A 25,653-nucleotide genomic window follows, 5' to 3' on the forward strand; every position below is an offset into this window, starting at 1 on the left:
TCACGTGGAGCGACGTATGAAGAACACGGTAGCAATACGTTGAAAGACGAAAGTAACATTTATTGGGCGAACCTGTGGCCACAAAAAGAGACTACACTTGAAGAATGGTGAGAATGGTGAACACAGTCGGCGATAGTCAAAATCTGATCAGCGGGTCAAGCGCGTCGGCTTTTATAGATCAGTCGTCTAATCAGTGTTTGTCGACAGTGCCAACATTCATGTCTAGCCATATTGCGTGTATGCTAGAGCTTCTCACTGCCGAATTGTGCCACAGGAGACAGGGGTTAGCCAAGCTTCACTTTAACAGCTCTTTCCAGCGAGCCCCTTTGTCTTCTTTGGATAATCATCATATTGATTGAATCCCTTATTTATTTATTTAGTTTCTTATTTGTTTATTTATTGAGGTTTATTTGTAAAACTGAACCATTAGAAAAGTTAGCGAACTTCATTAGGTAGATGCCTGGAGAATGCAATATATTCAGCGAGTCGTGGCCTCTGACAGCGTAGTTCACCTGATCATAGAATTGCAATATATGCACCGTGCGCTTGACGAAATCATTTGATTAAGAAAGCCAGTGTAGTTTCACCTAACCCTACCAGATGTAGTGCAATATGCCTTATAACGCTGGAAGTGTACTTTCTGCACTCGTGTTTAGGAGCTTTTGGCATCGCCTATATATACGCTTTTGAATACTGGTGACAGAACCTGTTACCTAATCCTTACCTGTTTCTTTGTGACGGTTGCATTTTCTTCTCAGAGCCTGGACCCTGGCCTCATCCTGGTAAGCCACTTTTTCCGTGATTATAACACGACACTTTCTACTCCAATCCATACCGCCTACTAAAAGCCAGCGTTGCGTCATCAACTAGTTATCTATAAGAAGGATAATTACTCAAGTGCAAAAGTTTATCCTACCTTCTTTTTTCCTCCAGGTATTAGAAGTGTCAGTACTTATAGAGAAAAGAAGTATAGCCGTGCAGGTGCTTTTCAGACATTTTAGTTTTACAGCGCAGTGCTTCCAGATATAGCACCGACACCAAATGATGTATCGACAGCGGACGCATACGCTTTCTATCCTGATTACAGTGCCCGGTCACATGGCCAAGAGATGAGAGGAATTGTAGATATTGCAGGAAGTGTTAGGCTTTCGTGATTCTCTATATCCAGCGTCGATAGTGAGGCGTGCATTTCCACGTGCCCATATTATATATAGTTCAAGTTCAAGTTGAGCTTATTTCATCATGAACATCTACAGGTGTGTGCATATGTGTTTGCACAACTGTGGGCGTCATGCATACGTACCTACGTATGTAATATCATATTACTGGCGTATACCCATGAGCTAAAGTATGCGGACCAGTGATTTCGCGATAAAAGTAATTTTCTCCGCTTTCTGAGACAGCATTTTGAAATTAAAAAGGGCAATCCAAATATTCCTATTGCGAATTTTCTAGTGCAGTCGCCAGTTTCCGTTTATGAGTGTTAATTACGAAGAAATTCTGTTTCTTGCGCAACCCTGTGGTCGTATACTTTTGCTTACGGATGTACATACATACATACACACACACACACACACACACGCACGCACGCACGCACGCACGCACACACACACACATACATACACACATACATACATACATACATACATACATACATACATACATACATACATACATACATACATACATACATACATACATACATACATACATACATACATACATACATACATACATACATACATACATACATACATACATACATACATACATACATACATACATACATCATCCTCATCAGCCTGACTACGCCCTATGCTGGGCAAAGGCCTCTCTCCTATTTCTCCAACTTCGCCAGTCATATGCTAATTGTTGCCATGTTCCTGCAAGCTACGTAATCTCGTCCTCCCACCTAACTTTCTGCCACCCCCTGCTACGCTGCCCTTCTCAAGGAATTCAGTCCGTGACCCTTAATGACCATCAGTTATCTTCCTTCCTCATGATATGCCCTGCCCATGCCCATTTCTTTTTCGTGATTTCAACTAAGATGTCATTAACCCGCGTTTGTTCCCTCACCCAATCTGCTCTCTTCTTATCCCCCCTTAACGTTACACCCATTATTATTCTTTCCATAGCTCGTTGCGTCGTCCTCAATTTAAGTAGAACCGTTTTCGTAAGCATCCAGGTTTCCGCCCCATACGTGCACCATACGTGAGTACTGGTAAGACACAGCTGTTATACACTTTTCTTTTGATGGATAATGGCAACCTGCTGTTCATGATCTGAGAATACCTTTCAAACGCACCCGAGCCCATTCTTATTGTTTTGATTATTTCAGTCTTATGATACAGAGGCGCGCTTTCTAGCTGCCCTAAGTAGATGTATTCACTTACCACTTCCAGTGCCTTGCTACCTATCGTAAACTGCTGCTCTCCTCCGAGAGTGTTAAAAATTAGTTTTCTGCAGATTAATTTTTAGACCCGCCCTTCGGCTTTCCTGTCCAGGTCAGTGAGCATTCGTTGCAATTGGTCCACTGAGTTACTAAGCAAAGCAATATCATGAGTGAATCGCTAGTTACAAAGGCATTCTCCATTAAATATAATCCCAAATTCTTCCCAATCCATGTCTTTGAATACCTCCTGTAAACACGCTGTGAATAGCATTGGAGAGATCGTATCTCCATACCTGAGGCCCTTCTTTATTGCGGTTTTGTTGATTTCTTAATGGAGGGTTACGGTGGCTGTGGAGGCGCTATAGATATCTTTAAGTATTTTTACATACGGCTCGTCTACACCCTGATTCCGCAATGCCTCCATGACTGCTGAGGTTTCGACTGAATCAAACGCTATCTCGTAATCAATGAAAGCTATATATAAAGCTTGGTTATATTCTGCACATTTCTCTATCACCTGATTGATAGTGTGAATATGGTCTATTGTTGAGTAGCCTTTACGGAATCCTGCCTTGTCCTTGGCTTGACAGAAGTCTAAGGTGTTCTTGGTTCAGTTTGTGATTACTTTAGTAAATTATTTGTAGGCAACGGACAGTAAGCTGATCGTTCTGCAATTTTTCAAGTCTTTGGCGTGCCCTTTCTTATGGATTAAGGTAATGTTGGCGTTCTTCCAAGATTGCGGTACGCTCCAGGTCATAAGTCATTGCGTATACAGGGTGGCCAGTTCTTGTAGAACAATCTGCCCACCATCCTTCAACAAATATGGTGTTAACTCATCCTCCCCAGCTACCCTCCCCTTTTGCATCGCTCCCAAGGCTTTCTTTGCTTCTTCCGGTGTTACTTGTGGTATGTCAAATTCCTCTAGACTATTCTCTCTTCCATTATCGTCATGGCTGCCACTGGTACTGTATAAATCTCTTTAGAACTCCTCAGCTACATGAACTATCTTTTTCATATTTGTAATGATAGAGTAATGATATTGCCTGCTCTGTCTCTTAATGCATATATCTGATTGTTGCTATTCCTAGTTTCTTCTGCACTGCTTTTAGGCTTCCTCGGTTTCTGAGAGCATACTCAATTCTACCCATACTATACTTCCTTATGTCCGCTGTCCTACGCTTGTTGGTTAACTTGGAAAGTTCTGCCAGTTTTATTCCAGCTGTAGGGTTAGAGGATTTCATAAATTGGCGTTTCTTAATAAGATATTTTGTCTCCGGCGATAGCTTACCGGTATCCTGTCTAAGTTACCACCGACTTCTATTTCACACTCCTTAATGAGGCCCATAAGATTGTCGTTCATTGCTTCAACATTAAGGCCCTCTTGCTGAGTTAAAGCCGAATACCTGTTCTGTGGCCTAATCCGGAATTCCTCTATTTTCACTATCCCCGCTAACTCATTGATCGGCCTCTTATGTACCAGTTTCTTCCGTTCCCTCCTCAGGTGTAGGCTAATTCGAGTTCTTACCATAATGTGGTCACTGCGGCGCACCTATGGTCTCCGGCGCACGAAGCGATTACGGTGGAATAGAAGTTACATAAACAGTTATAAAGAGCCTCAGAAAGGCCTGCTGAGGTTTCCATAGGTGGCTTATACTAGTCATTGGCAGTGTTGTCAACCTCGCCTAGTTAATATTAAAGGGATAGTAGGCTGAGTTCTCGTGATGGCACTGTCGGCGGCGGCAGGCTGTTTAGGAAGAGATTGAAAAAGAAATGAACACTGTGCTTTCGCGCTTCTAAACGTTGTTGTTGGAAGGACGGTGTTCGAAGACGAGGGGAGAGAGTGGGGATGGGCGAAGCGAGAGGCTAAAGAAAAAATGTTAGGCACATCCCATCTTACAACGCCGGTCGCCGGTATTCAGTTTAGCATTTAATCAATATGACGACGTAAGGTATTCTCACCGTGGAATTGAATGATGTGTCGGTCATGTAATTCGGTGGGACTCTCTTCCCCGCTGCTCTTGAACACTTCATTCGCGAAGGCTGCCTGAGGACGATAAACTCCTTGGTGTCCGCACACAACTACAAACACCTTGTGCGGCAACTCGGCTCCTCTCCTGAGCATCTCTTATTGCCTTGGCAATCATAGACGCCCCATATGCATTTCTGCCATCGCTGTGATGCTCGGTTTAAAGACCAAGGGAAATAACATCGTCGCTGCGCGCAGGACAATGTAGGAGCGAGTGAAAGCATGTAAGAGTGAGCAGATGATATCGGTTAACTCTCGCGCGCAAGGGAAGAAAGCAGGGAGGAAGCCCGCTGTCTTCTGTCGCACGCAAGGCAACGGAAACAGGGTACAGAGGGGGTAGGGGCGTCCTATTGCGGTGGCATCCATTGAAGTATGAAAATTTGTGGAGTTTAGTTACATCTGTTAGCGAGTCGAAGGGGCCACAAGCCAAGTTCATTCTCGTTGGGTGCGGGCGTTCAAACTTTTCTATGGGGTATGATTCCGTATATTTCTTCTCAGGCAGTGAACGAAAATTTCGTTGTAGTATAGAGTTGTGCTTCTTTGAAAATATGGTCGTCCTTATCGAAGTCACTCGCTAGTGATTTAGGTAAATGGTGCATTGTATCTGCGGGATGGTAGGTGAGTCTCGCATGAATTTGTTGTTCAGTCTAATCTATGCATTGTTTTCTAGAAGTTGCACATTCTAGGCAATAGACTATGTTCATCACTGCGTTGTCCCCATCATGGCAGCCATTGACTCTGCTCCGGAAATACACTTCGCCTCGCCGTGAAGGTCATTGTTCCCTTCTATAACCTAAGCGGCTCTCCGTCAGTGGCACCACCAATGCAAGTCAGTAAACTTGGTAAACCTGGTTTTACTCTTGTATAAAGCCAGTCGAGTCTCCGTTCTGAACCTTTCCAGATGTGTATTGCCTCCGCTAAACTGAGCTCCCAACGAAATTATTTTTTCGTCTGAAGGCTACTGTGGGCAAGTGGCAAGACATTGTAATAAATTTATTGTTGCTGGTGAGAACTGGGTAGATTTCTTGAGGATGTTTGCCAAGTTTAGGAGTGCGTTTCAAAATCTAGTAACAAGAAGAGGTATTGCTGTCGTTGCAATTTTAAAGTGGTGTCTGAAAACATGGAATAACCAATATTTGGTCGTACTAGTGTAGGATTTTTGAACGGCACAGTTAATGTTTTATAGGGCTTCTTTAGTGATGGAGCCTTTCAATGTAAATTCGGTTTCTAAGTCTAATGCGATGTAGATGTGTAGTGGCGAAGCCACTACACAGACCTATTTGCAATGTCTGGCATGGTGGCTTGTGTATTCTAGGTATTGTTTTTTGTCGAAAGATTTCTTATACCTCATTGTTGTTGGTGTCCCGTTGTACATATATATATAGTGTCCAGGAAGAATATGTGTTCGGTTGCATATTTCGATGCGAATTATATTGGGTGAAAATAATTTCAGAAACTAACAACTTTATGCAGACTGTCCTCATCATGCCCCCATATTATAAATATATCGTCTATGCATTGTAAGCATGTGAGCTGGTCACTATGTGCCGCTGTATAAGCACAAATCCTCAATGAAAAATCAATGAAGCCTTGAACTGTGTGTTGTACAGAAAAAAAAAACACGTTAGTGATGGTCTGAAAGATTACGCGATCCGACCTTCCATCCTTTGCGTGACACTGTGCGGGTCGCAATGGAACCGGCGTATTTACATGCAGATAGCGCTATAGCAATACATAACACACACACCACCTGTCCGCTTCGATGCGCCACCAGCATATATCGCAGTCTCTCTATAAGGAAGCGGGAATAGAAGCTTGGCTGCCTGTACACGCCTCAAACATGACGCGTATCCGCCGTGGCAATGCGGTTTGTGGCTCATTGCTGCAATGTTAATCACATTAAGGTCAGCACTCATCGTGAGATGAGTTGGGCAAGCATTTTTTCGTTTCCAAACTTTTATTTTGGCTGCTGCTTGTGGTCGTCCGGATTTTCCTGACTGATGCTTGTATTGTAGTCACGGTCTGGTCGTTGTCGACGCTTAGCCTGCTACTATTTATTTATTCCTGCTCATCACGCGTTCAGCCTTGTGGCGTTGCGGGATAGTGCGTCTGATAAATCTCCGAAGATAGTCTTCGAACAGTATAAACTGGCTGAAGTGCAAGTGCAATTTCGCTGAACGGGACTTCATATTGTCACGGCTCACTGGAGACAAGAGCGGAGAGGGGTATTCATTTGAGAGAATTAGGGCAAGCGCTCAGTCCAGGCTTCTTCTTCTGTAGCGCCTCGCTTGCACACACACGAGGTCGTCGTCTTCCTCGTCAACGTGGTTGGGCACAGATGGCGTCACAGCATTTGCCCCCTCCAGAAGCAGCATCGTCCCTATGCTCGGCGGGTAGGATCCGGTGTCCAGCAAACCAGAGTGGGTTTATGTCATTCAGAAAAATAAGGTTCCATGAGCACCACGTGCACAGTCTCAGGCAGGTCCTGAAGGCGCCTCGAGCAGGATGGGCTGTGAGGAACGACTTCATAGTTGACGTCGCTAAGGTGTCGTAGAACCTTGTACGGTCCGAAGTATCGGCGCAGAAGTTTCTCCGCGACGCCCCGGCGGCGTACTGGAGCCCAAACCCAGAACCTTTGGCCGGGCTGGTAGACGACGCATCGGTAGTGTTGATTGTAACGTCTGGCATCACGGTCTTGCTGGCTAGCAATGCGAACGCGTGCGGGCTGTTTTGCTTCTTCGGCGCGCTCTGTAAAATCTGCAGCGTCAGTTTCGGAATCGCTGGAATCATGAGGAAGCATAGCATCCAGTATTGTGGTCACTTCTCGACCGTAGAGGAGACTTATTTGGCGTCATTGTTGTTGTTTCTTGCCGAGCCTTACTATAAGCAAACGTTACGTAGAGTAATATTTGGTCCCAGTTATTGTGTTCCACACCGACATACATGCACAGCATGTCTGCGAGAGTCTTGTTGAGTCGATTGCTTTGCGGGTGATAGGCTGTCGTCCTACTGTGTGCCGTGCCACTGAAGGCGAGTACAGTTCGCAAAAGTTCAGCCGTAAGCGCGGTTCCCCTGTCGGTTACGATGACCGCTGGAGCACCGTGCCTCCGGACGACGTTATCGATGAAGAACTGTGCGGCCTCGGCTGCTGTGCTGCTAGGAAGTGCCTTGGTTTCATCAGATCGCGTGAGGTAATCTGTCGCGACTATGATCCACTTATTTCCGGCAGCAGATATTGGGAATGGGCCCAAAAGGTCCATCCCGATTTGTGCAGACGGTGTTTTCCGCACTGGAACGGGATGTAATAGTCCGGCACGTTTCGTCAAGGCACGTTCGAACGTAGTGTTTCACCTGTGCTGCGAGCCGTGGCCAGTAATACTTTTCTTTGATCCGTGCTAATGTTCCTGTGTAGCCTAAGTGACCTGAGGTAGCTTCATCGTGACAGGCTTGCAAAATTTCATTGCAGACAGTTTTAGGGACGACTGATAGATACCTCTTCCCTGTTGAAGTGAAATTCCTCCTAAAAAGAACACTGTTGCGTAGGCAGAATGATAACAGGTGCATTGAGAACAATCTGGACTTGTTTGTGGTGCGACCTTCTGAGAAATCAATTCGTGGCGTACGCTCCTGCTCCTCTTGCTGTTGTTGAGAGATGGTGGCGGCATCAACAATTCCTAAAAATCCTGCGGATTCGTGATCATCTCCGCCTGACGACTCGATCGGCGATCTGGAAAGGCAGTCAGCGTCTAAGTGCTGCCTTCCCGATTTATAGACCACCGTCATGTCATACTTTTGAAGTCGTAGGCTCCAGCGTCCCAAACGTGCAGATCGATCTTTCATGTTCGTCAACCAACAGAGAGTATGGGGGTCACTTATAACTTCTACTCGATTGTTCTACTCGAATAGGCAATGACTCGCTCAGCGACGTCTTGCCGCTGAACAAGGACGGCGCCAAGACCTACGTTGCTGGCATCGGTGTGGATCATTGTCGGCGCATCCACGTCAAAGTGGGCAAGAACAGACGGAGTTTGTAGACGGTGCTGCAACTCGTTAAATGCCTCCTCCGGCTCCTCGCCCCTCACAAACGTGACATCTTCACTGCTTAAGTAGGTGAGCAGTGAGGCGATGGGTGCGAAACCCACCATAAATCGTCGGTAATATGCGCACAGGCCCAGGAAGCGTCTGATTGCCTTTTCGTCTGTAGGCCTTGAAAACTTTGCAACGGCTACGATTTTCTCAGGATCAGGTCTGACACCTGTGTGACTTACTACATGGCACAAAACTGTAGTTCTTCATAGCCAAAGTGGCACTTCTCAGATTTTAAGGTATGCCCAGCGGACCTCCGTATGGCTCGAAGAACCGACCACAGCCGTCTGAGATGGTCATCAAATGTGGCAGAATAAACAATGACATCGTCTAGGTAGACTAAGCAAGTCTTCCACTTCAGGTCTGAGAGGACAGTATCCATTAGTCTTTGGAACATGGCAGGGGCGGAACACAAACCAAAAGGGAGAACTTTGATTTCATAGAGCCCATCAGGCGTTGCGAAAGCAGTCCTTTCGCGATCCCGCTCATCAACCTCTATTTGCCAGTATCCGCTTTTTAAGTCCATCGATGAGATGTGCCGTGCATCCCGTAGAAAGTAGAAAGTAACCTGTCGAGGGAATGGTCGACGCGTGGTAAGGAATACACATCTTTCTTGTAACCCGATTGAGCTTGCGATAATCGACACAAAAGCGCAGGCTACCATCCTTCTTTTTAAAGAGTACCATGACAGATGCCCAGGGGCTTTTTGACGGCTTGATGACATCGTCTTCTAACATTTTCTTGACTTGATGCTGTATTGCTTCGCGTTTTTTCTCCGCCACGCGATTTGGATGCTATCGGATGGGTATTGCTGTTTCCTCCATAATAAGGCGGTGTTTCGTCAATGGTGTTTTACACACTTGGGACGTTGTAGAAAAGCAGTCCTTAAAATCGTCAAGCAGTTCCCTGAGACTTTGTTTCTGTTGCGGCGCTAAACCTGGGTCTACGTCGACGACGTGTGCATGTGGCATCGTATCGGTGGTCGATTCCTCTTTTACAGCAAAGCAGTGTTCAACGCGGTCAATTTCATCAAAGTATGCCACAGCGATGCCTTTAGTGATGTGCCGGCGTGCATTGGTGAAATTTGTCAGAAGCACCTCTGTGTGACCACCGATTCGGATGAAGATACCGCGAGCAATGCCAACACTTTGATGGAACAGAAGTGCAGTTAGTTGTTCGGCTACACCGTCTTTGTTATACTGTTCTCCGCAACTGACGGAATGGTGGTGGTATGCAGACGTCGTCGTCGGCGACGCGTAACGATGTACGTTGGCGCTCTTCGTCGTGGCTCGTCTCTGCAATAGTTGACAAGGTTATCTCGCCGTCCCGTATGTTAACGACGGCACCGTACACCCTCAAGAAGTCCATTCTAAAAATGAGTGATCTGCAGCACTCTTTAAAATCATAAAAGCGGCGACAAAAGCTGTATTGTCTATCTGGAGTCGGGCAGTACATTTTCCTGTAGGTGTCATCATCTGGCCCCCGGCATTTCGAATATAAGGGCCCGTCGATTGGATTCTGATTTTCTTAAGCCGGTCTGCCAACTGCTCACTCATTAACGAAAAGTCTGCGCCAGTATCAGCTAAAGCTGTCACGTCGTGCCCATCAATCGTTAAGAGTAGGTCAGCACTCACAAATTCGTCGGCGTTCCGTTTCTCCGCGTTGCTCTGCTCGTTTTGCTCTAATGCTGGGCGGCGTTCGGTGGTTCGACGACTTGCAACCTTCACCCCGGAGGTCGCCGATGTTAGTTTCCTCACCGCGTCGGCGAAACTGCGACGGTTCGGCGAAGAATAACGCAACGGAGACGGCGACCACACCGCAGATTAGCTGAGCTGCCTTGTTCCCGAGTGACACTGTCGTGGAAGCGTCGATGTCTCTCTGGAAACTGTCGCGGAGTGGCAGGGGACATTTCCTGGGTGCCACCCTGGAGATGAGGGGAAAAAAATTGGAGGACGCTTAAGCTTCGCCTTCAAGAGTGGAACGTGATAGCGTTATCGCACCCCGTTCGCACCGCCTACTCAAACGCGCTACGCCACCCAAACGTCGCGATTGGCACAGATAGCCGGGCCCCGACGCGCCATGAAGGCGGAAGCGATCACGGGGCGAGTGGCGCGCCACGTGTCGGGGCAGCGCCGTACATTCCGAAGAGGGGGTCTTCTGTTTTTGCCGCAAGATGGCTCTGCGTGTGCGCAGAGCGCAGAAGAAATTTAGCGGAAACGTACTTCGCTACTCGTGCAACTGCGACTTCTGTAAGTTACATGGTCATAATTACCGATATACACCGCAATATAACTTTCTACTGCACGTTTCTAAGGCGACAGTGCATTCACTAGAGGCGATTTTGTCCCGTTTTGAAGGAACGAACTCGTGGCTGAGTGGTAGCGTCTCCGTCTCGCACTCCGGAGACCCTGGTTCGATTCCCACCAGCCCATCTTGCAAGATGTTTTTATTTATGAAGTGGCTTCTGGGATTTATCGCTCACGGCCAACGCCGCGGACGCCGAAGCCGACACCCGACACCGACGACACCGGGTTTTCTGCGACACGAGCTCCCTAACGCTGTCGCGTTAAAAGGATAAGTGTGCCCTGGTTCGCCACATTGAAAACACAATGGTCGGTGATCAGCAGTGCGCCATACGTCGGTCCTGCGAAGCTGGGGTCGCCTGAAATGCTCCCTGTGTATCCAGGCAGCAATAGGTGGCCGCTGGTGGTACTGCTGTACTGGCCCGGTAGAAAGCGGGCGACGAACAGCGTCTGCGTAGCTGTATGCTCGCGGCTCGGGACACGGTTCAGGGAGTGGCTCAGGTGATGCAAATGCTTGCCGGATTTCTTGGCGGACAATTTCAGCGACCGAAGCAACATTGAACTCCTTCGGTGTCGCTGTTTGCTTCTCAATCTCCTCGTGCACAATGTGTCTTATTAGTTCACGCAGCGAAGTCTCGTCTGTCACTGTCAGTACTGCGGCTCCTGCAGGCGCATCGTTAGTCAGGCGTTCGTATTGCCGGCAATGCTGCTGCAGCGCCCACTCGATTGCTGTGGCTTCCTTAATGAACTCTTCCACTGTTGTGGGCGGGTTACGCACGAGACCAGCGAATAGCTGTTCTTTGACGCCTCGCATGAGATGGCTCAGCTTCTTCAAATCAGGCATGTTGGGATCCGCGCGGCGAAACAAACGAGACATGACCTCGGCAAACATCGAAACACTTTCGTTGGGCTTCTTAATGCGCAACTCGAGAAGGCGTTGTGCATTATCTCGGCGATCAGTTCTTCCGAAGGGGTCAAGTAGCCGACGGCAAAATTCGTCCCACGTTGTCAAATGTCAACCACATCCTTGCGCTACCTTCAAGAGCGAAGTACACATTGGAAAGCTTCTGGTCCGGACGCCACTGATTGTCCTTAGCTGCGCGTTCATACTGGTCCAGCCAGTCTTCGGCGTCTTCATACGTGCCACCCTGGGAGCTAGTGGGGACTAGGTTGTTTTCAACAGTCACCTGTGTTGGACATGCAAGCGCCATTTCCTGAGTTGGTGAGGTCACTGACAAAGTTTCTTGGAAGAGTCCAAATTCCGGGTAAAGACCTTGCAGGCGGCGGCTTGCGCGATGCACTGGTGTCTCGGACGCGTGGATGATGTCTTGAAGGGCTGGATGCAGGGCTAGTCGCAGGAGTCGTCCCTATCATTAGGTGATGATGCGATACCCAGCACGTCCACCAGTGTCACGGCTCACTGGAGACTACAGTGAAGAGCGGTATTTAATTGAGAGAATTAGGGCAAGCGCTCAGTCCAGGCTTCTTCTTCTGTAGCGCCTTACTTGCACACACGAGGCCGCCGTCGTCATCGTCAATGCGGTTGGGCACAGATTGTGTCGGGCAATATATGGAAGCACGAACGATATAGCTATGTGTATACAAAGAGTGGCACAAACCTTAAACAATATATACAGACAGCATAATTTGAGACTGTTAACTGCTTACTTTGTAGCTTACATTAGTGTAATGTGTATAAAGTAACAACACATGTTGTTGAAATACATGTAAATCAGCAAGACCCATTTCATAACTTATTCGTGCAAACAAGGCACGCAACAAGCACATTAAATTTTCAGAATATCTCAGTATGTAGTATATGAAACGTACGTTAGTGAATGTGTGAAGGATTCCGCTATCCGGCATTCCTCTCTTTTTGTGAAAGCACAAGAACAAACATGTCCTTCCTACGTTGCTCCTACGCTTCGAACACAGTGTTCGAAGCGTAGGAGACACCAAGCGTCGCTTGCAAAGACTGAGTTCTTAATTCTCATGCTTCGCACTGACGTGTTTTTCTCTGTCTCTCTCGCACGCTACGGCATGGACAGCGAGACTCCATCAACTTGATCCCGGTAAGCGCTGGTCATTCGGACACAATTTCAGCGCTGCTTGCATGCAGTGTGTTAAGATCAAGATTTGAGACCATACCTAATCAACTTTTCACTCGGTCGCCTCCTGTTTTTATCTGAAACTGACGTTCATCAATAAAGTTCGAAAGCACAGACTGTTGCGTTAGTTGATGTAGCAACACGAATACTTCAGTGCAAATCGCACACAGACGCACACAGATTGTGTTCCAGCCACGATGCTCTGTCCTTCCTGCATACTTGCGTGTGTGGTTTGCGCTGATGTATAAATGAGTGTTGGTAGAGTGCCATGAAGGTAATTCTTCTTTTTTTAATTTCCAGTCTCATCTGTAACGTAGGCACTTATTTCATATTATTGTAACTGACCCTTTTTTCGTCTGAAAAGTCTTTTGGTATATGATCTGATATGGCTGGAATGCACGAACCCTCATTGATCGTGAACCCTCATCGATCATCGAAATTAGTTCCGAGTGCATCCCAAGCAGTATTGTAGCGTCTGCGTTGCTGCGCTGCTAAGGAAGAGGTTGCCGGTGCGATCCCGGCTGCTGTTGGACGATTGTAATTTCGTTTTGTGTGGCTACATTTAGGAGCACTCGAAGAACAGCAGATAGGGAAATGTAATCCAGAGTCCTAGAATACGGTGCATCTCACGTTAAGATTGTTGTTGTCGCATGTAAAACTTGCAGAACTTAGTTTTGAAGTTTTGAGTCAGGAAGATTGCATATTGAGCTTCCCTTGTTTCGAATAGTTCCATTCGTTGTTATTTTTAGACGTCACAAATTATTTTACTTATAATATATTTCACACCTTTAGGCGCTTCGATAAAAGGTTGTTTTCCAAGTCCGAGAGAAGCAGGGAAACGAAGGGGCTGGATTTTTGTTCATCACAACCATGCTAAGCCAACAGGCAAAATGGGATGTTCAGTATTCGCCTGCCATGACCCTGACGAGCCCTGACGAGCGCTCTCAAGGCTAGATCAAGTAAGCCTCAATAAAGAAGGTAGTGGCCGGATGATTGCCGTCACCGTAGCAGAATTGGCAGTGCAACGCATACATAATGCGGAATGTTGTGGTTTCCTCTCCAACCAGCAAAATTACCTTTTCTTGAACTGCCGCTTTGAATTTTACCTCTTAATTTCTACGTTATAACGTCAACGATGCCCAATTAGCCATATGCTTCCTTTTTCTTGATTGTCTCTTGGCTTTGAATATCCCTTGAATGTGAGAATTGAGGCAAACGCTTCGCTCGCTGACTCTTTTTACATCGATCCTTTGTGAAGTGAAACAACATGAAAAGTTCGAAGACGAAGTAACAGATAGAATAAGGTTGGTATCCAAGATGAAGGAATTAATACACAGTCAAGAGTGTATACGTCTCCAACGTCACTGCTGCATGACGAAAAGTCAAGCAGCTGGTCCTGAGCGAACCTGCCCTCCATAAAAACGTACTCGCCGCACCCCTCCCCCTCCCCGCCCCAGCCTCCCGACCTTTTCTTATTTACATGGAAGGATAAAGACACGTTCGTGGTTGCAAGCGCATCGGCGCAAAGCAGAGCCATAACTCAGTGCAAATGACATAAAAATGAGGACAGTTTCGCAAATAATTGTTCACATGGTAAAACGACACATTTTATAGCATACCTTTTTCTAAGGTTTATACACCAGAAGGCAAAGAGCGCCGTCTGCTTGTGTATGGCGTAGCGTTGGAGGATTAATATTCGAGGTAATTTACATGTATTTAAAAGAACCGCCAAAATCGAATTGCGACTACTACGACAGATTTCCTTTTTTCTGGCAAAAGGACCAACGCTGACAACTTGTTTTCGTATGGGTCGCTAGATTTAGACAAAAAATTTGCTAACTTTCTAATTAGTTCTCGCATTTCGCTGATATTGTCACTAGAACTGTGGATTATGTGTAACAGAATGTAGGCGTTTTAAGAATGCTTTCATATGGGGCAACATGGTGTGATGCGTTTATCGAAACGTTTCTCGTTCGTCTTGGGTCGTGTAGTCTCGGCAGCTCAGAAACTGTGAAATTTCCAGCAGAGTGGAGCACTGTAGTGGTGCATTAAAAAACAATGCATGATGTGAGCAGGAAACCTAAGCTTTCGGTCGTGATTTGGCCTAAGAAATCCAGCACTGTTTTAAAGAACATGGGTTACCTAATTTTGCTTGCACAAGGAGACACATATAGCGCAATGTGCCTGTAGATTTTCGGGTTTTCGGTACTCATGTAAACTAAATTATGAGACGCGAGCATTGTAATGATGGTGACTTTAATTACGTAACAGTCATACAGGGGAAGTAATATGTGGCCGCCTTTTTCTTCATCTGTAAGATAAGATCGGTCTGTAGTGCTCTGTCCGCAATGCACGAGAAGCGAAAGTTTTATGCCTTGTATTTCCTTTAATGTATATATTTTCGGACAGGAGGTCCCCTTTCAGCCACATGCTCTCGGACCTCCTTCTGTATACTTATGTAAACATGTATGTCTCCTCCTTATTAAAGAAATAAACTGAACTGAAACTGATAACGTTTGGATAGTGAACAAAGCCAGACGCCGTAATACGTACACCTTTCGGAACTTGATATGACCTATTGTTTACCCAATCACCTGCTGCGTTTTAAACCTAACCACAACTTTCACTACAACAAGTGCTTGTAACTAAGTTTACCCATTTAACCTAATGCTAGCCTTGCGATTGTCTACTAATTGAATGCATTTAGTAGAACTAGAGGAACCCTTGTGTTAAGGTCCATTTTCTTAGGTTTTTTAAAGAAAGAAAAATAATCTAACGGGCGTTTTGTGAGCAGAACGTAAAACCTATTTGCCAAAGCTCTATTAACGGCAGCATATGATCTGCATGAATACAGAACACTGCTCGATGTTTTCAGATTTGTTCAGTTGCCAATGTGCGGTGACCATTTTTTTTATTTTGACCAAAAGTAACCATTTTTCTCCGCGACTACCAAAAAAAAAGACGAAACCAATCTGAGTCTTGAATTTAACGAAGATAATGTAGAAGCGCCTGTTTAGCCTGAACTTTCTTTTGCAAAACTGGGCGAATCCGCAATAGCGTTAGCTCCTAATGAAAAAGTGTTGTGTCTATGGCTCTAAAATATTTAGTGATAGAGTACGGGGGATTACCGTCGATTGTAATTGATTATTACAGAGAGCGGCTGCATTATGTGGAGGAATGGAATCGCCTGAACGCGACATTGCGCAAAATTTGACAAATTTGAGATATTTTTTTTAGGTATCTGTGACGAGCACAGCTCATCACAGGTACGTATCGCACGCAACATGCAGAACTTTTGTCAGCATATCGCCACAAAAATCGTTGAAATTGGAAGCAACTACTTTCGCTGCAGGCGGCATTAAAAATTCACGACAGTGACTAAAGATAAGGCGTAATGTTGAATTAGCTGTACATCAAGCACCCCCTCCATTCAAACCTGTAAAAGTAAATGCACAGGGAAACCGGTGCGTAAGTTAAACGAGCACTAGCACCACGACAGACGCTAAGCGACATTACATAAGTACCGCCACCACAGGCGACGTACGTCACGTGAGCACGTACGTGTGCGGAAGTGCAGCAGACAGCACTCATTCTTCCAGGCTTCCTCCATTCGCGCAAACCTTGTTGAACTAACTTAGTGCGTAAAAGTAAATTGCTTCAGAAAAGTGCGTAAAGTACGCCTTACGCACAGCTGCCGACATGATAGCTTGGGACTGACGAGACTACATAAGTCTGTTACGCGGAAATTGAAAGACAAAACGCTTTCACTCGAGCCGTTTCAGGTCCATCATGGTTAATCGTCATTCCTCTAGGCCCTCTGCCTCGCGCAAGAAGGTTTCTCAACTAATTGAACTTCTAAAAGTAATATCCATCAGAAAATTCGTAAAGTACGACTTGCACACAGCCTACAAATATGACAGCGTCGGATTGCGATCCACTATACGATAAAACATAATTTTGTTTGGGGGAAACCCGAACATCCTTGTTATAGATGCCATGGCGGTACTGTTGTAGCACAGTTTGCCATGTTGTCGATTACGGTCGCAGCACACGTGGTGGGACCGATGCATAGACGTACGACAAACGCGCACGCACGTCTACGGAAGTGCGGAATAGATCCTATTCTTGCAGGCCCTCCGCCTGAAGCGAGGGTATCATTGAACTAATTGAATTTCTCAAAGTTTAACTGTGCCACAAAATTCGTAAAGTACGACTTACGCACAACCTACCGACATGATACCATGACATTACAATTCGAATCTACAAAAAAATTAATTATGTTAAGCGGTAGTTTCAACAGAGGCACCTTTTCCAGGTTCCATTATTTGTGTTAGTAGGACACGAAAAATACCGACCCCAACTAGACGCTAAATCTTGGCTTTAGAAGGTCATCCTAAATTTCTCTTTTAACTTCCAAAATTAAGTCAATCGACTTAAAGTCATCCAATATTAAGAAAAAAAGACATGATGCATGATATCTTTGGTTTCAGAATTAAAAACAAGAAATGTGACCGAATAAGTAGCACCGCGGTTGCAACATACAGGGTCCGCGCCTGGTCGTGGCTGTGACATCAAATTAGGAGAGACGACCCAATTATACTTTCCATATCGCATTGTCACATAAATCTGTGAAACGTGTGCATTTTACTTTTTCCCCTTTAGCAGCAAATTATCACTGCCATCAAGGTATGGTCAGCCGCTAGATGAGTCTGCGTTATCCGCAGCTTCATGAAATTTTCGACAAATCTGCAACAAGTCTTGCCGTGTGAGCCAGCCTGCGTGACAGGAATCCTGCCTAATATTCCTGGGTTTTAGCTGCCGAAACCAAAACCTTTATGCCGGAAGGCCGTAATGGGGGACTCTCAATGGATTTCCACCGCCTGGTATTTGTTGACGTGTGCCCGAGCTTTAGTAAATGAGAGTTCATTTTTTTTTATTTTGCACCTATCAAAACGCGGCGGAGTATATAAGATATAACCCCTCTATCTAAGGACTGCAACGCCATAGGCACTGGGCTATCACTGTGTCTAGTAAAGATTCCCGCTGTGCGTTCTCAAGAGCCGGAAATCTCCTTGGAAAGTGCGATTGTATATCTATACATAGCGAGCCTACTAGACCGCATTTGAACACTGAAAACCATGCTCAGCACTCTCATTGTACTTCGAGCCTTGATTTCCATAGTCGCCTAGTAAACGCCTCAATTCTATGCATATCTCTAACAGCGTTCAATTTTGTTCCTCACTAAGATGTGAAAATGATGTCCCATTACCCCGTGGAACTGCCGCTATTTACCGTTAAATCAAAGCAATATTACGAATGAAGGATCTATATCTCTCATTATGTACCAAATTACCTAGGTTATGCAAATAGACAATAAAATTTTAAGAATCTCCTTCAATATGTACCGCTTTTTTGTCACCTCAACTGGACTACTTGAACTAACGGACAAACGTTGTAGGAGTAGTTACAAAATCATGCCTAATACTTCACAAGTATCGCTAGTTAACCTCATAAATAATCAATTTAAGGCATACATTCTCACTGAGGATTTGAAACAAAGCAGTAATGTATAAACAGTTACTTAGCACAACTCTTGCGCTTAGTAGCAGTTTTGAGAACTGCCTCTTCAAAATCTTGGCTGAAACGTTTTCGTATTCCACTGAACACTTGTGAGCTAACTACTGCAAACAGCGTTACATAATAAGTCACGTTATCCCCGCCCCCAGGTACGTTAGGAAGTCTTTGTTCTTGATTAACTTGAGTGCCTTTTACCTTTCAAGCGACATCTGCCTCACAAAGAAGTGCCGCTTATATTGAAAAACTGCACTAACACGTGAGATATTTAGTAAAACTGCATCTATTAAAACAATTTACAAATTATGTATAATGGAATAATGCGCGCACTTAGAAAACGGGAAAAGAAATAAATAAGGATGGGCTGGACTGGACGCATATTTTAAGAAGCGAGAAAAAATGGGACATAATTGTTAGTAATAATTGTAATGTCATGCAATTTTATCGGTATTCGACATTATCGAGTTTTACACAAGAAATTGTCTAGACTCTTATGATGGTGCATTTAGACTTCCCCCGAAACACAGATGTCACCTATGAACACAATACAGCCTTTATCTTCAAGGCAAGCTAATACAGCACTGATGGTAAGGTGGAAACGAGGGTGAAGTTGTTCCAATTCCTAGAACTGAATGGCTGCGCGAAATAGCAGATACCGACTACACCAAGTAGAAATTAGGTGATATTATCTAACTTAATATGTTGTTCTCTTCTCCGCTCTTTACGACATTGGTGTATTACAGGGCCCCAAGTACCTGCCGGTAAGCTGTATTTATGTTTAATTGCTCTAAATATTAGTTTTCAAAAAGCTGTTTACAAATATTTCACACACCTTAGAGTTACGAAATATTTCGCAGGTATCGTTTTAAATCCATTATGTTGTTGGATCTTTCTCGGTTGCATTTGTTCAGCACATTACATTGTTCGAATTTGCCGCAAGTTTTGTATTCGTTGGTCTATATGGGTATGTATTTTGACTCCCTGACCTAACTAACGTGATTACGCAGTGAGGTAATTACCTTGTTATATTTATTTATTCAGTTGTTTTGCTCATTGTTTCTTATATTGATATGTTATGTCTCCCAATCGAAACTTGAATTGTTTAAACATGCGTTAACTTTCTACACCACAGCAATGCTATCGCAACTCCTGTCGTCGTCTACGCTGCCAGTACAAATAAATAAATAAAAAAAGGGGTTAGGCTTTACGGAATAATTCAAGATTCTCTGCTGCTCACAAGATGTTTCTCTGCCTTTAGCTGGCATATTCAGAGAGACAGACAATAGTCGCAGCAGAAATGTATTCAACTAATTGACAAAGTTCGCTATTTCACTTCATCAATTATTTAGTTACGGCACCCGGTAATTTACGAACTGCAGCCGGTGAGTGTGCGAGGACTAATTATTTGGAAAGAATTTACAGAACGGCAACAATTAGGAGATAAGCACCGTCAAACAGCCTAAAAATGCATTTTTGTTCTTAGAATTATTTGCCTATTTCCACGGTTTTGAGCCTGCGTGCCTACTTGCCTTCCTGGCTGCCTATCTATCTATCTATCTATCTATCTATCTATCTATCTATCTATCTATCTATCTATCTATCTATCTATCTATCTATCTATCTATCTATCTATCTATCTATCTATCTATCTATCTATCTATCTAATCTATCTAATCTATCTATCTATCTTGACACGTGCACTTTCTAATTTTCGGGCGACCGCATTTCACCTGCTAGCAAATGTTATCGCTCAGCGCGGGAGGCGCCCGCATGTATCACAAGTTTCTCTAATGTTATGGATGGTTCTATCTGCTGTCTGTTGTCACCGAAGATTGCGTAATCTGATTGCATATGCGGTGTGAATTTCGTAGAACTTTCCGGTGGACACGCGGGCACCAGTGATTATTCTGGAACCTTCGGTGACTCATGTATAAATGCCGAAGCGCTTCTCCCGACGCTTCTCCAGTTGCTGCCACGGACATTCTTCTGGAGCAGACGAAAGGCCCATGGATTGCGTCCATGCTGCGTTTTTTGTCCAGCCCATCGACACCCACTACCAATCGCGCATTACGACGCCAAGCAAATCGCTTCTCCATTCGCGACGGGCTCTTGTACCGTCGCAGCTACCTCCAGGACGGCCGCAAATGGTTGCCTGTCATGCCCCGACACCTGCGTTCGCATATTTGCGCAGCGTTCCGTGACGATCTCCAGTGCGCGCATGCAGGGTGTAGGGGTTGAAGTACGGACTCCGGGATGAAAACCCAAACTTGGGAGGTTTTATTCTACATTATGTACAAGGAGGTGAGAGACAAGTAACATTCGTACAGTCATTACGGGCCGGCAGCAACTCGGACGCTGCGGCCCGCGGCAAGAAGTTCGAGAGAGGTGAATCAGGGAATCAGGGACTGTCCCAGAATCTCTGGAAGGCTTCTTATAAGCCCTTCGAGCACTGTAAGTCACGTCATGTTTGACCAATGGGAGAGTCCGCTCCGATGACGCCACTTTCAGCCAGTGGTAGGCGCCCGTGTCGCGGTGTCACACCTGGCGGCTCTCTGCGGTCTTGCCTCGCAGACTGGCAATGCACTTCTAACGAGAAGGGGAGGGCTGCTCATGCTCCATTATCCGATGCCCACCTGCTAATCCCGGCGCTACGGCCCCACAGCGGTAGCAAATGTCTTCTTCAAAGGCGAAGAGAGGTACGCTTGGGCCTTCCCGGCACGTCTGGCTGTCACGGCGCATTACCGCCGTCTTGGTTTGCACCTGTCTTGTGGCCTTCAACTTGTTTGCCTGGGCGCTCCTCTGGAATGTGCTTTTCCTGCTTCTGCATTCCTCAATTAGCTGTGCTGCGTTTCGAAGTGGTTTGGGGAACTCGAAGTAATCGCAGGAAACAGCTCCATATCTAACAGCTCGTCCTCGCCCCGGTTGTTCTGAATGGCCGGTGAACTCATTTCGCTGGCCATGAGGAACGCTGAAAGAAGCTGCAGGGTACTGGGGTCGAGCCTCGTTTGACAACCCTCGGGATCCTGGGCCCTGGAGAACATACGTCAAACAAACCAAACAACACAGCGCTGCACCACGCGTAAGCGCAGGCTCTTCACCCCTGACTCGCCAGGCTATTACTGAGTCAAAATCAACCCTGATCTTTTAGTTCCCCAATTTTGACAAAACAGTTCCAACCACCCTTCCAAACAGCTATCCATTTCTCCTCGATTGCCGACAAGACCAGAGTACTATTGTTGTTGCAAAACAAAAGGGTCGTTGACGATGCAAACAACAAATGAAAACAGCCGAACATAACTTAAGTGGCCTAACTACACGAACAGCATGTTTCCAACCCTACCGCAGTGGCGTACTTATCGCACGTATTGGTGCCACTGAACAATCTGGTCAACCTCACAAGTACGTAATCACAAGCGCACTAGCCTTGTGGTCACTAAACAGAACGCGTACTTGCGTTGTAGGCAAACTTTGCATTCACGCTTACTCACGTTTCTTCCCTGAAAGTCCTACAGGACACGTGACATAAACGAACAATTAAACTTGCGGGACTTACACACTCCGCAGAACCCTTAAAATGATGCGTCTTTTCATTACTCGTTCCACGCATACTTATCAGAGAAGTCAGAATACGGCTGCCCTCAACACACACGCGCAACCTAGTCATAAATCTGCTTCCTTCCGTCCACACAGGACATGCGCTAATGGAACTAAGAACGCTTCTCAGTGCAAATCATGCACTTACTAAAAACCTACGCGCTTAACCTTACAAAATTCAAAAACACTTAAAGAAGGTTAAATAACACACACGCGCGTTACGATAGGCCTCTCAACGATAACCTTGACCTTCAGGTTACTCACACACAGAAAAAAAGAAAGCCTGTATACTTATTAATGAACATCTCGCGAGACTACATGTTTACATAAAACGCATCTTTCAAATCTCGAGCTTCTCGAACGAAAACACAAACAAAGCTCAAACCTTACATATTGAAAGAAATCCTAGTCTCAAATCGCGAAAACATTCCGATGCTCAAAATAACAAACAAAATAACACGTTTTACTACGGAAGCTCTCTTGGCCTCCCTTTCCAAACGCTTATGTCTGACTCATACTCTGAGCCGTCCCCGAGCTGGTCGCGGCTTGAAAACTACTCTGGCTGCCGAGAAAACACAAAAGGGCTGACTCACTATCAGCTCCCCCAAGACGTTATGGTCTCCTGCCAATTTGCGTCCCCGCGCCCCGCTTTCAACACAAGCTCGATTGACCGCGTCGCTACTCCCCACCTGGTCTCGTCCTGCCACCTTGCGTTTCTTCGAACTGCACGCTGAGCTATGAAAAGAACTACGGAAAGACGAGGAGTTTAACAGCCTCGTGCCCTTTTTCCGCGTCCGCGCAGAACATGCTTCGCGGTCCCCCTTTGACCGGTGGCTTGACCATTCTGGATGCGTCAACATCGTCCTTGACGACCGCACCTTTTTCCTCGCGCCCTGCCTTTTTGGGTTTCTCGCCATCTTTGGCGGCGCTGCATTAATTACCGTCTTACGGTCTTTACCGCGCTTCTTTTTACGGCGCTTTCTCTTTGCACTCGCTTTCATGTCGCCTTCTCGTGCTTCGTGCTGGCCGGTACACATTTCGTAGGCCCGGATCGGTCTCTTACCCGCACAGTCTGAGTGATTCTCACTTAAATCAACACTCTCTCTGCCTCGACTGGCGGACAGCTCAACCGACTCTGGCACAATGCAGCAGGCTTTACTCGAGTAAGACAACTCGCACTCTTGCGAACTGCCCTCTACTACATTGCCCAGCTCACGCTGTGCATCGGCACACAGCCCGTCGGTATCGATCGCTGTCTCACGCGCACAGTCCGAATGATTAACTGAATCATCCCTATCTAGGCCATCTAGACTGGCGGAGAGCCGCACCGATCCCTGAACAATGCAGTTGTTCTCTCGTGAGCTACGGAGCTCGCCACCCCGAGAACTATTCTCAACTGCATCATCCAGCTCGCACTTCACTTCTGCATGCACATCAGGCTCTACATGGGTGCTCGCTACTGTCGGGTCAGAAGTACCCTTTTCTTCGCTAGCAACCTCGCTAACATTACCAGCGACGCACACGCTCGGTAACTGTGCCAATTTGTTCGCAGCTGGCCGAGCTGTCTCTACAGTCATCTGTTGGCACAGCACCTCGTCGCTCTCCTTGCGGCCTTTAACGGCCTCTGTTGCCACTAAGGCATCGTTAGCAGCTAGCCTTTTCCCTTCACTTATGAATCGGCAGCCAATCTCACAGGCACTACTCTTCTCGTCGGCTTTTGGCGAAAGTCCGCTAGACACTTCCTCATTCTTTCGCTCTGTACTACCTACAGAATTCTCAGACAGCCGTTGTCTCTGTGCCAATAACTGATCACAATACTGTATCTCTTTGATCAGTGCTGCCTTCTCTCTCTCATACTTTTCCTCTCGCTCAAGCTTACGTTGATTCTCACGTTCGCGTGCCTTCTCACGTTCGTGACGCTGACACCTAAGAGTAAGTTCTTGAAGCTCATGCTTCCGTTCCTTCTCGCGTTGTTCACGCTTACTCTCACTCTTGGGTTCACGACGCTCCCGCAAACGTACACGACGCTCTCGCTCCCGTGGCTCCTGTATCACTTCCCAAGCAAGCTCAATGCTTTTCTCATCATTGCCACTATCTTCAATCGCCTTTATGATAGCTGGCGTTTTTATCCGTTCGTCCTCCTCAACTCCCAAATCGTCGCACACTAACAACAAGTCTAACCTCGTCAACCATCTAAGATCCATGGCAGCTGCCCCGACAGGTGGTTAAAACTGTTTTCCTTAATTAATTTGTGCAAATACACAATGCAACAAACTCCCGATTCCCAGAACTATTAAAATTGAACACACAACCTTTGAGTCTGGCGAATCATAAGGAAAAAAAACCACGCGCTCACTTACGGTTACAGCACCCTGCCATCCGGTTCATTCGTCCGCTGTTCCCGGTTCCTCCGGACTCCCTGGGTCGAAGGCTCGCTCCTTCTTCGCTACTCCCAGTTTCTTCGGACCTCTTTCGACGAAGGCTCACTCTTCTTCGCTCTTCCCGGTTCCTTAGGATCTTTCTCGACGAAGGTTCATCTGTAGCGCTGCCACCAGCTGATGCATTCGGAGGCGATCCTACCGCTGCCAACCAGATGTAGGGGTTGAGGGACGGACTCCGGGATGAAAACCCAAACTTGGGAGGTTTTATTCTACATTATGTACAAGGAGGTGAGAGACAAGTAACATTCGTACAGTCATTACGGGCCGGCAGCAACTCGGACGCTGCGGCCCGCGGCAAGAAGTTCGAGAGAGGTGAATCAGGGAATCAGGGACTGTCCCAGAATCTCTGGAAGGCTTCTTATAAGCCCTTCGAGCACTGTAAGTCACGTCATGTTTGACCAATGGGAGAGTCCGCTCCGATGACGCCACTTTCAGCCAGTGGTAGGCGCCCGTGTCGCGGTGTCACACCTGGCAGCTCTCTGCGGTCTTGCCTCGCAGACTGGCAATGCACTTCTAACGAGAAGGGGAGGGCTGCTCATGCTCCATTATCCGAGGCCCACCTGCTAATCCCGGCGCTACGGCCCCACAGTGGTAGCAAATGTCTTCTTCAAAGGCGAAGAGAGGTACGCTTGGGCCTTCCCGGCACGTCTGGCTGTCACGGCGCATTACCGCCGTCTTGGTTTGCACCTGTCTTGTGGCCTTCAACTTACTTGCCTGGGCGCTCCTCTGGAATGCGCTTTTCCTGCTTCTGCATTCCTCAATTAGCTGTGCTGCGTTTCGAAGTGGTTTGGGGAACTCGAAGTAATCGCAGGAAACAGCCCCATATCTAACAAGGGGTACTGAAGACATACGCGCGTCTACTCCTTCGTTACTAGTGGTGGGGGATGTATCGATTCATCCATCATTATGTCCGCTCCTGTCTGGTTTGCCAACGCCGTAAAGATCCCCCTCGTCGTTCAAACGCCCCATTGCAGCCTTTGCCTTGCCCCGCACGTGCTTTTGATCGAGTAGGCATCGACATTTATGGACCTCTGCCAACCACATCAGATGGCAATCGCTGGGTAATCGTGACCATCGACTATCTTACGCGCTATGCGGAAACTTCCCCTTTGTCCAGCGCTTCTGCACG

The 25,653-nt window shown here is 46.4% G+C and overlaps 1 protein-coding gene across 7 annotated transcripts in view; it reads left to right on the forward strand.

Annotated features, from left to right (window-relative positions):
* The window catches only part of LOC139050390 (uncharacterized), a 527,729-nt gene that overhangs the window by 444,275 nt on the left and 57,801 nt on the right, over positions 1-25,653 (forward strand). For 6 of the 7 annotated variants that reach the window (XM_070526672.1, XM_070526674.1, XM_070526677.1 and 3 more), the window contains 3 exons: positions 759-782; positions 12,856-12,879; positions 19,233-19,250. In XM_070526672.1, coding sequence (XP_070382773.1) covers positions 759-782; positions 12,856-12,879; positions 19,233-19,250 — 66 coding nt within the window. The remainder of the gene's footprint in view (positions 1-758; positions 783-12,855; positions 12,880-19,232; positions 19,251-25,653) is intronic. The other variant, XM_070526673.1, reaches the window with a different exon arrangement.

This window comes from Dermacentor albipictus, chromosome 10 (assembly GCF_038994185.2).
Source record: "Dermacentor albipictus isolate Rhodes 1998 colony chromosome 10, USDA_Dalb.pri_finalv2, whole genome shotgun sequence".
NCBI lineage: Eukaryota > Metazoa > Arthropoda > Arachnida > Ixodida > Ixodidae > Dermacentor > Dermacentor albipictus.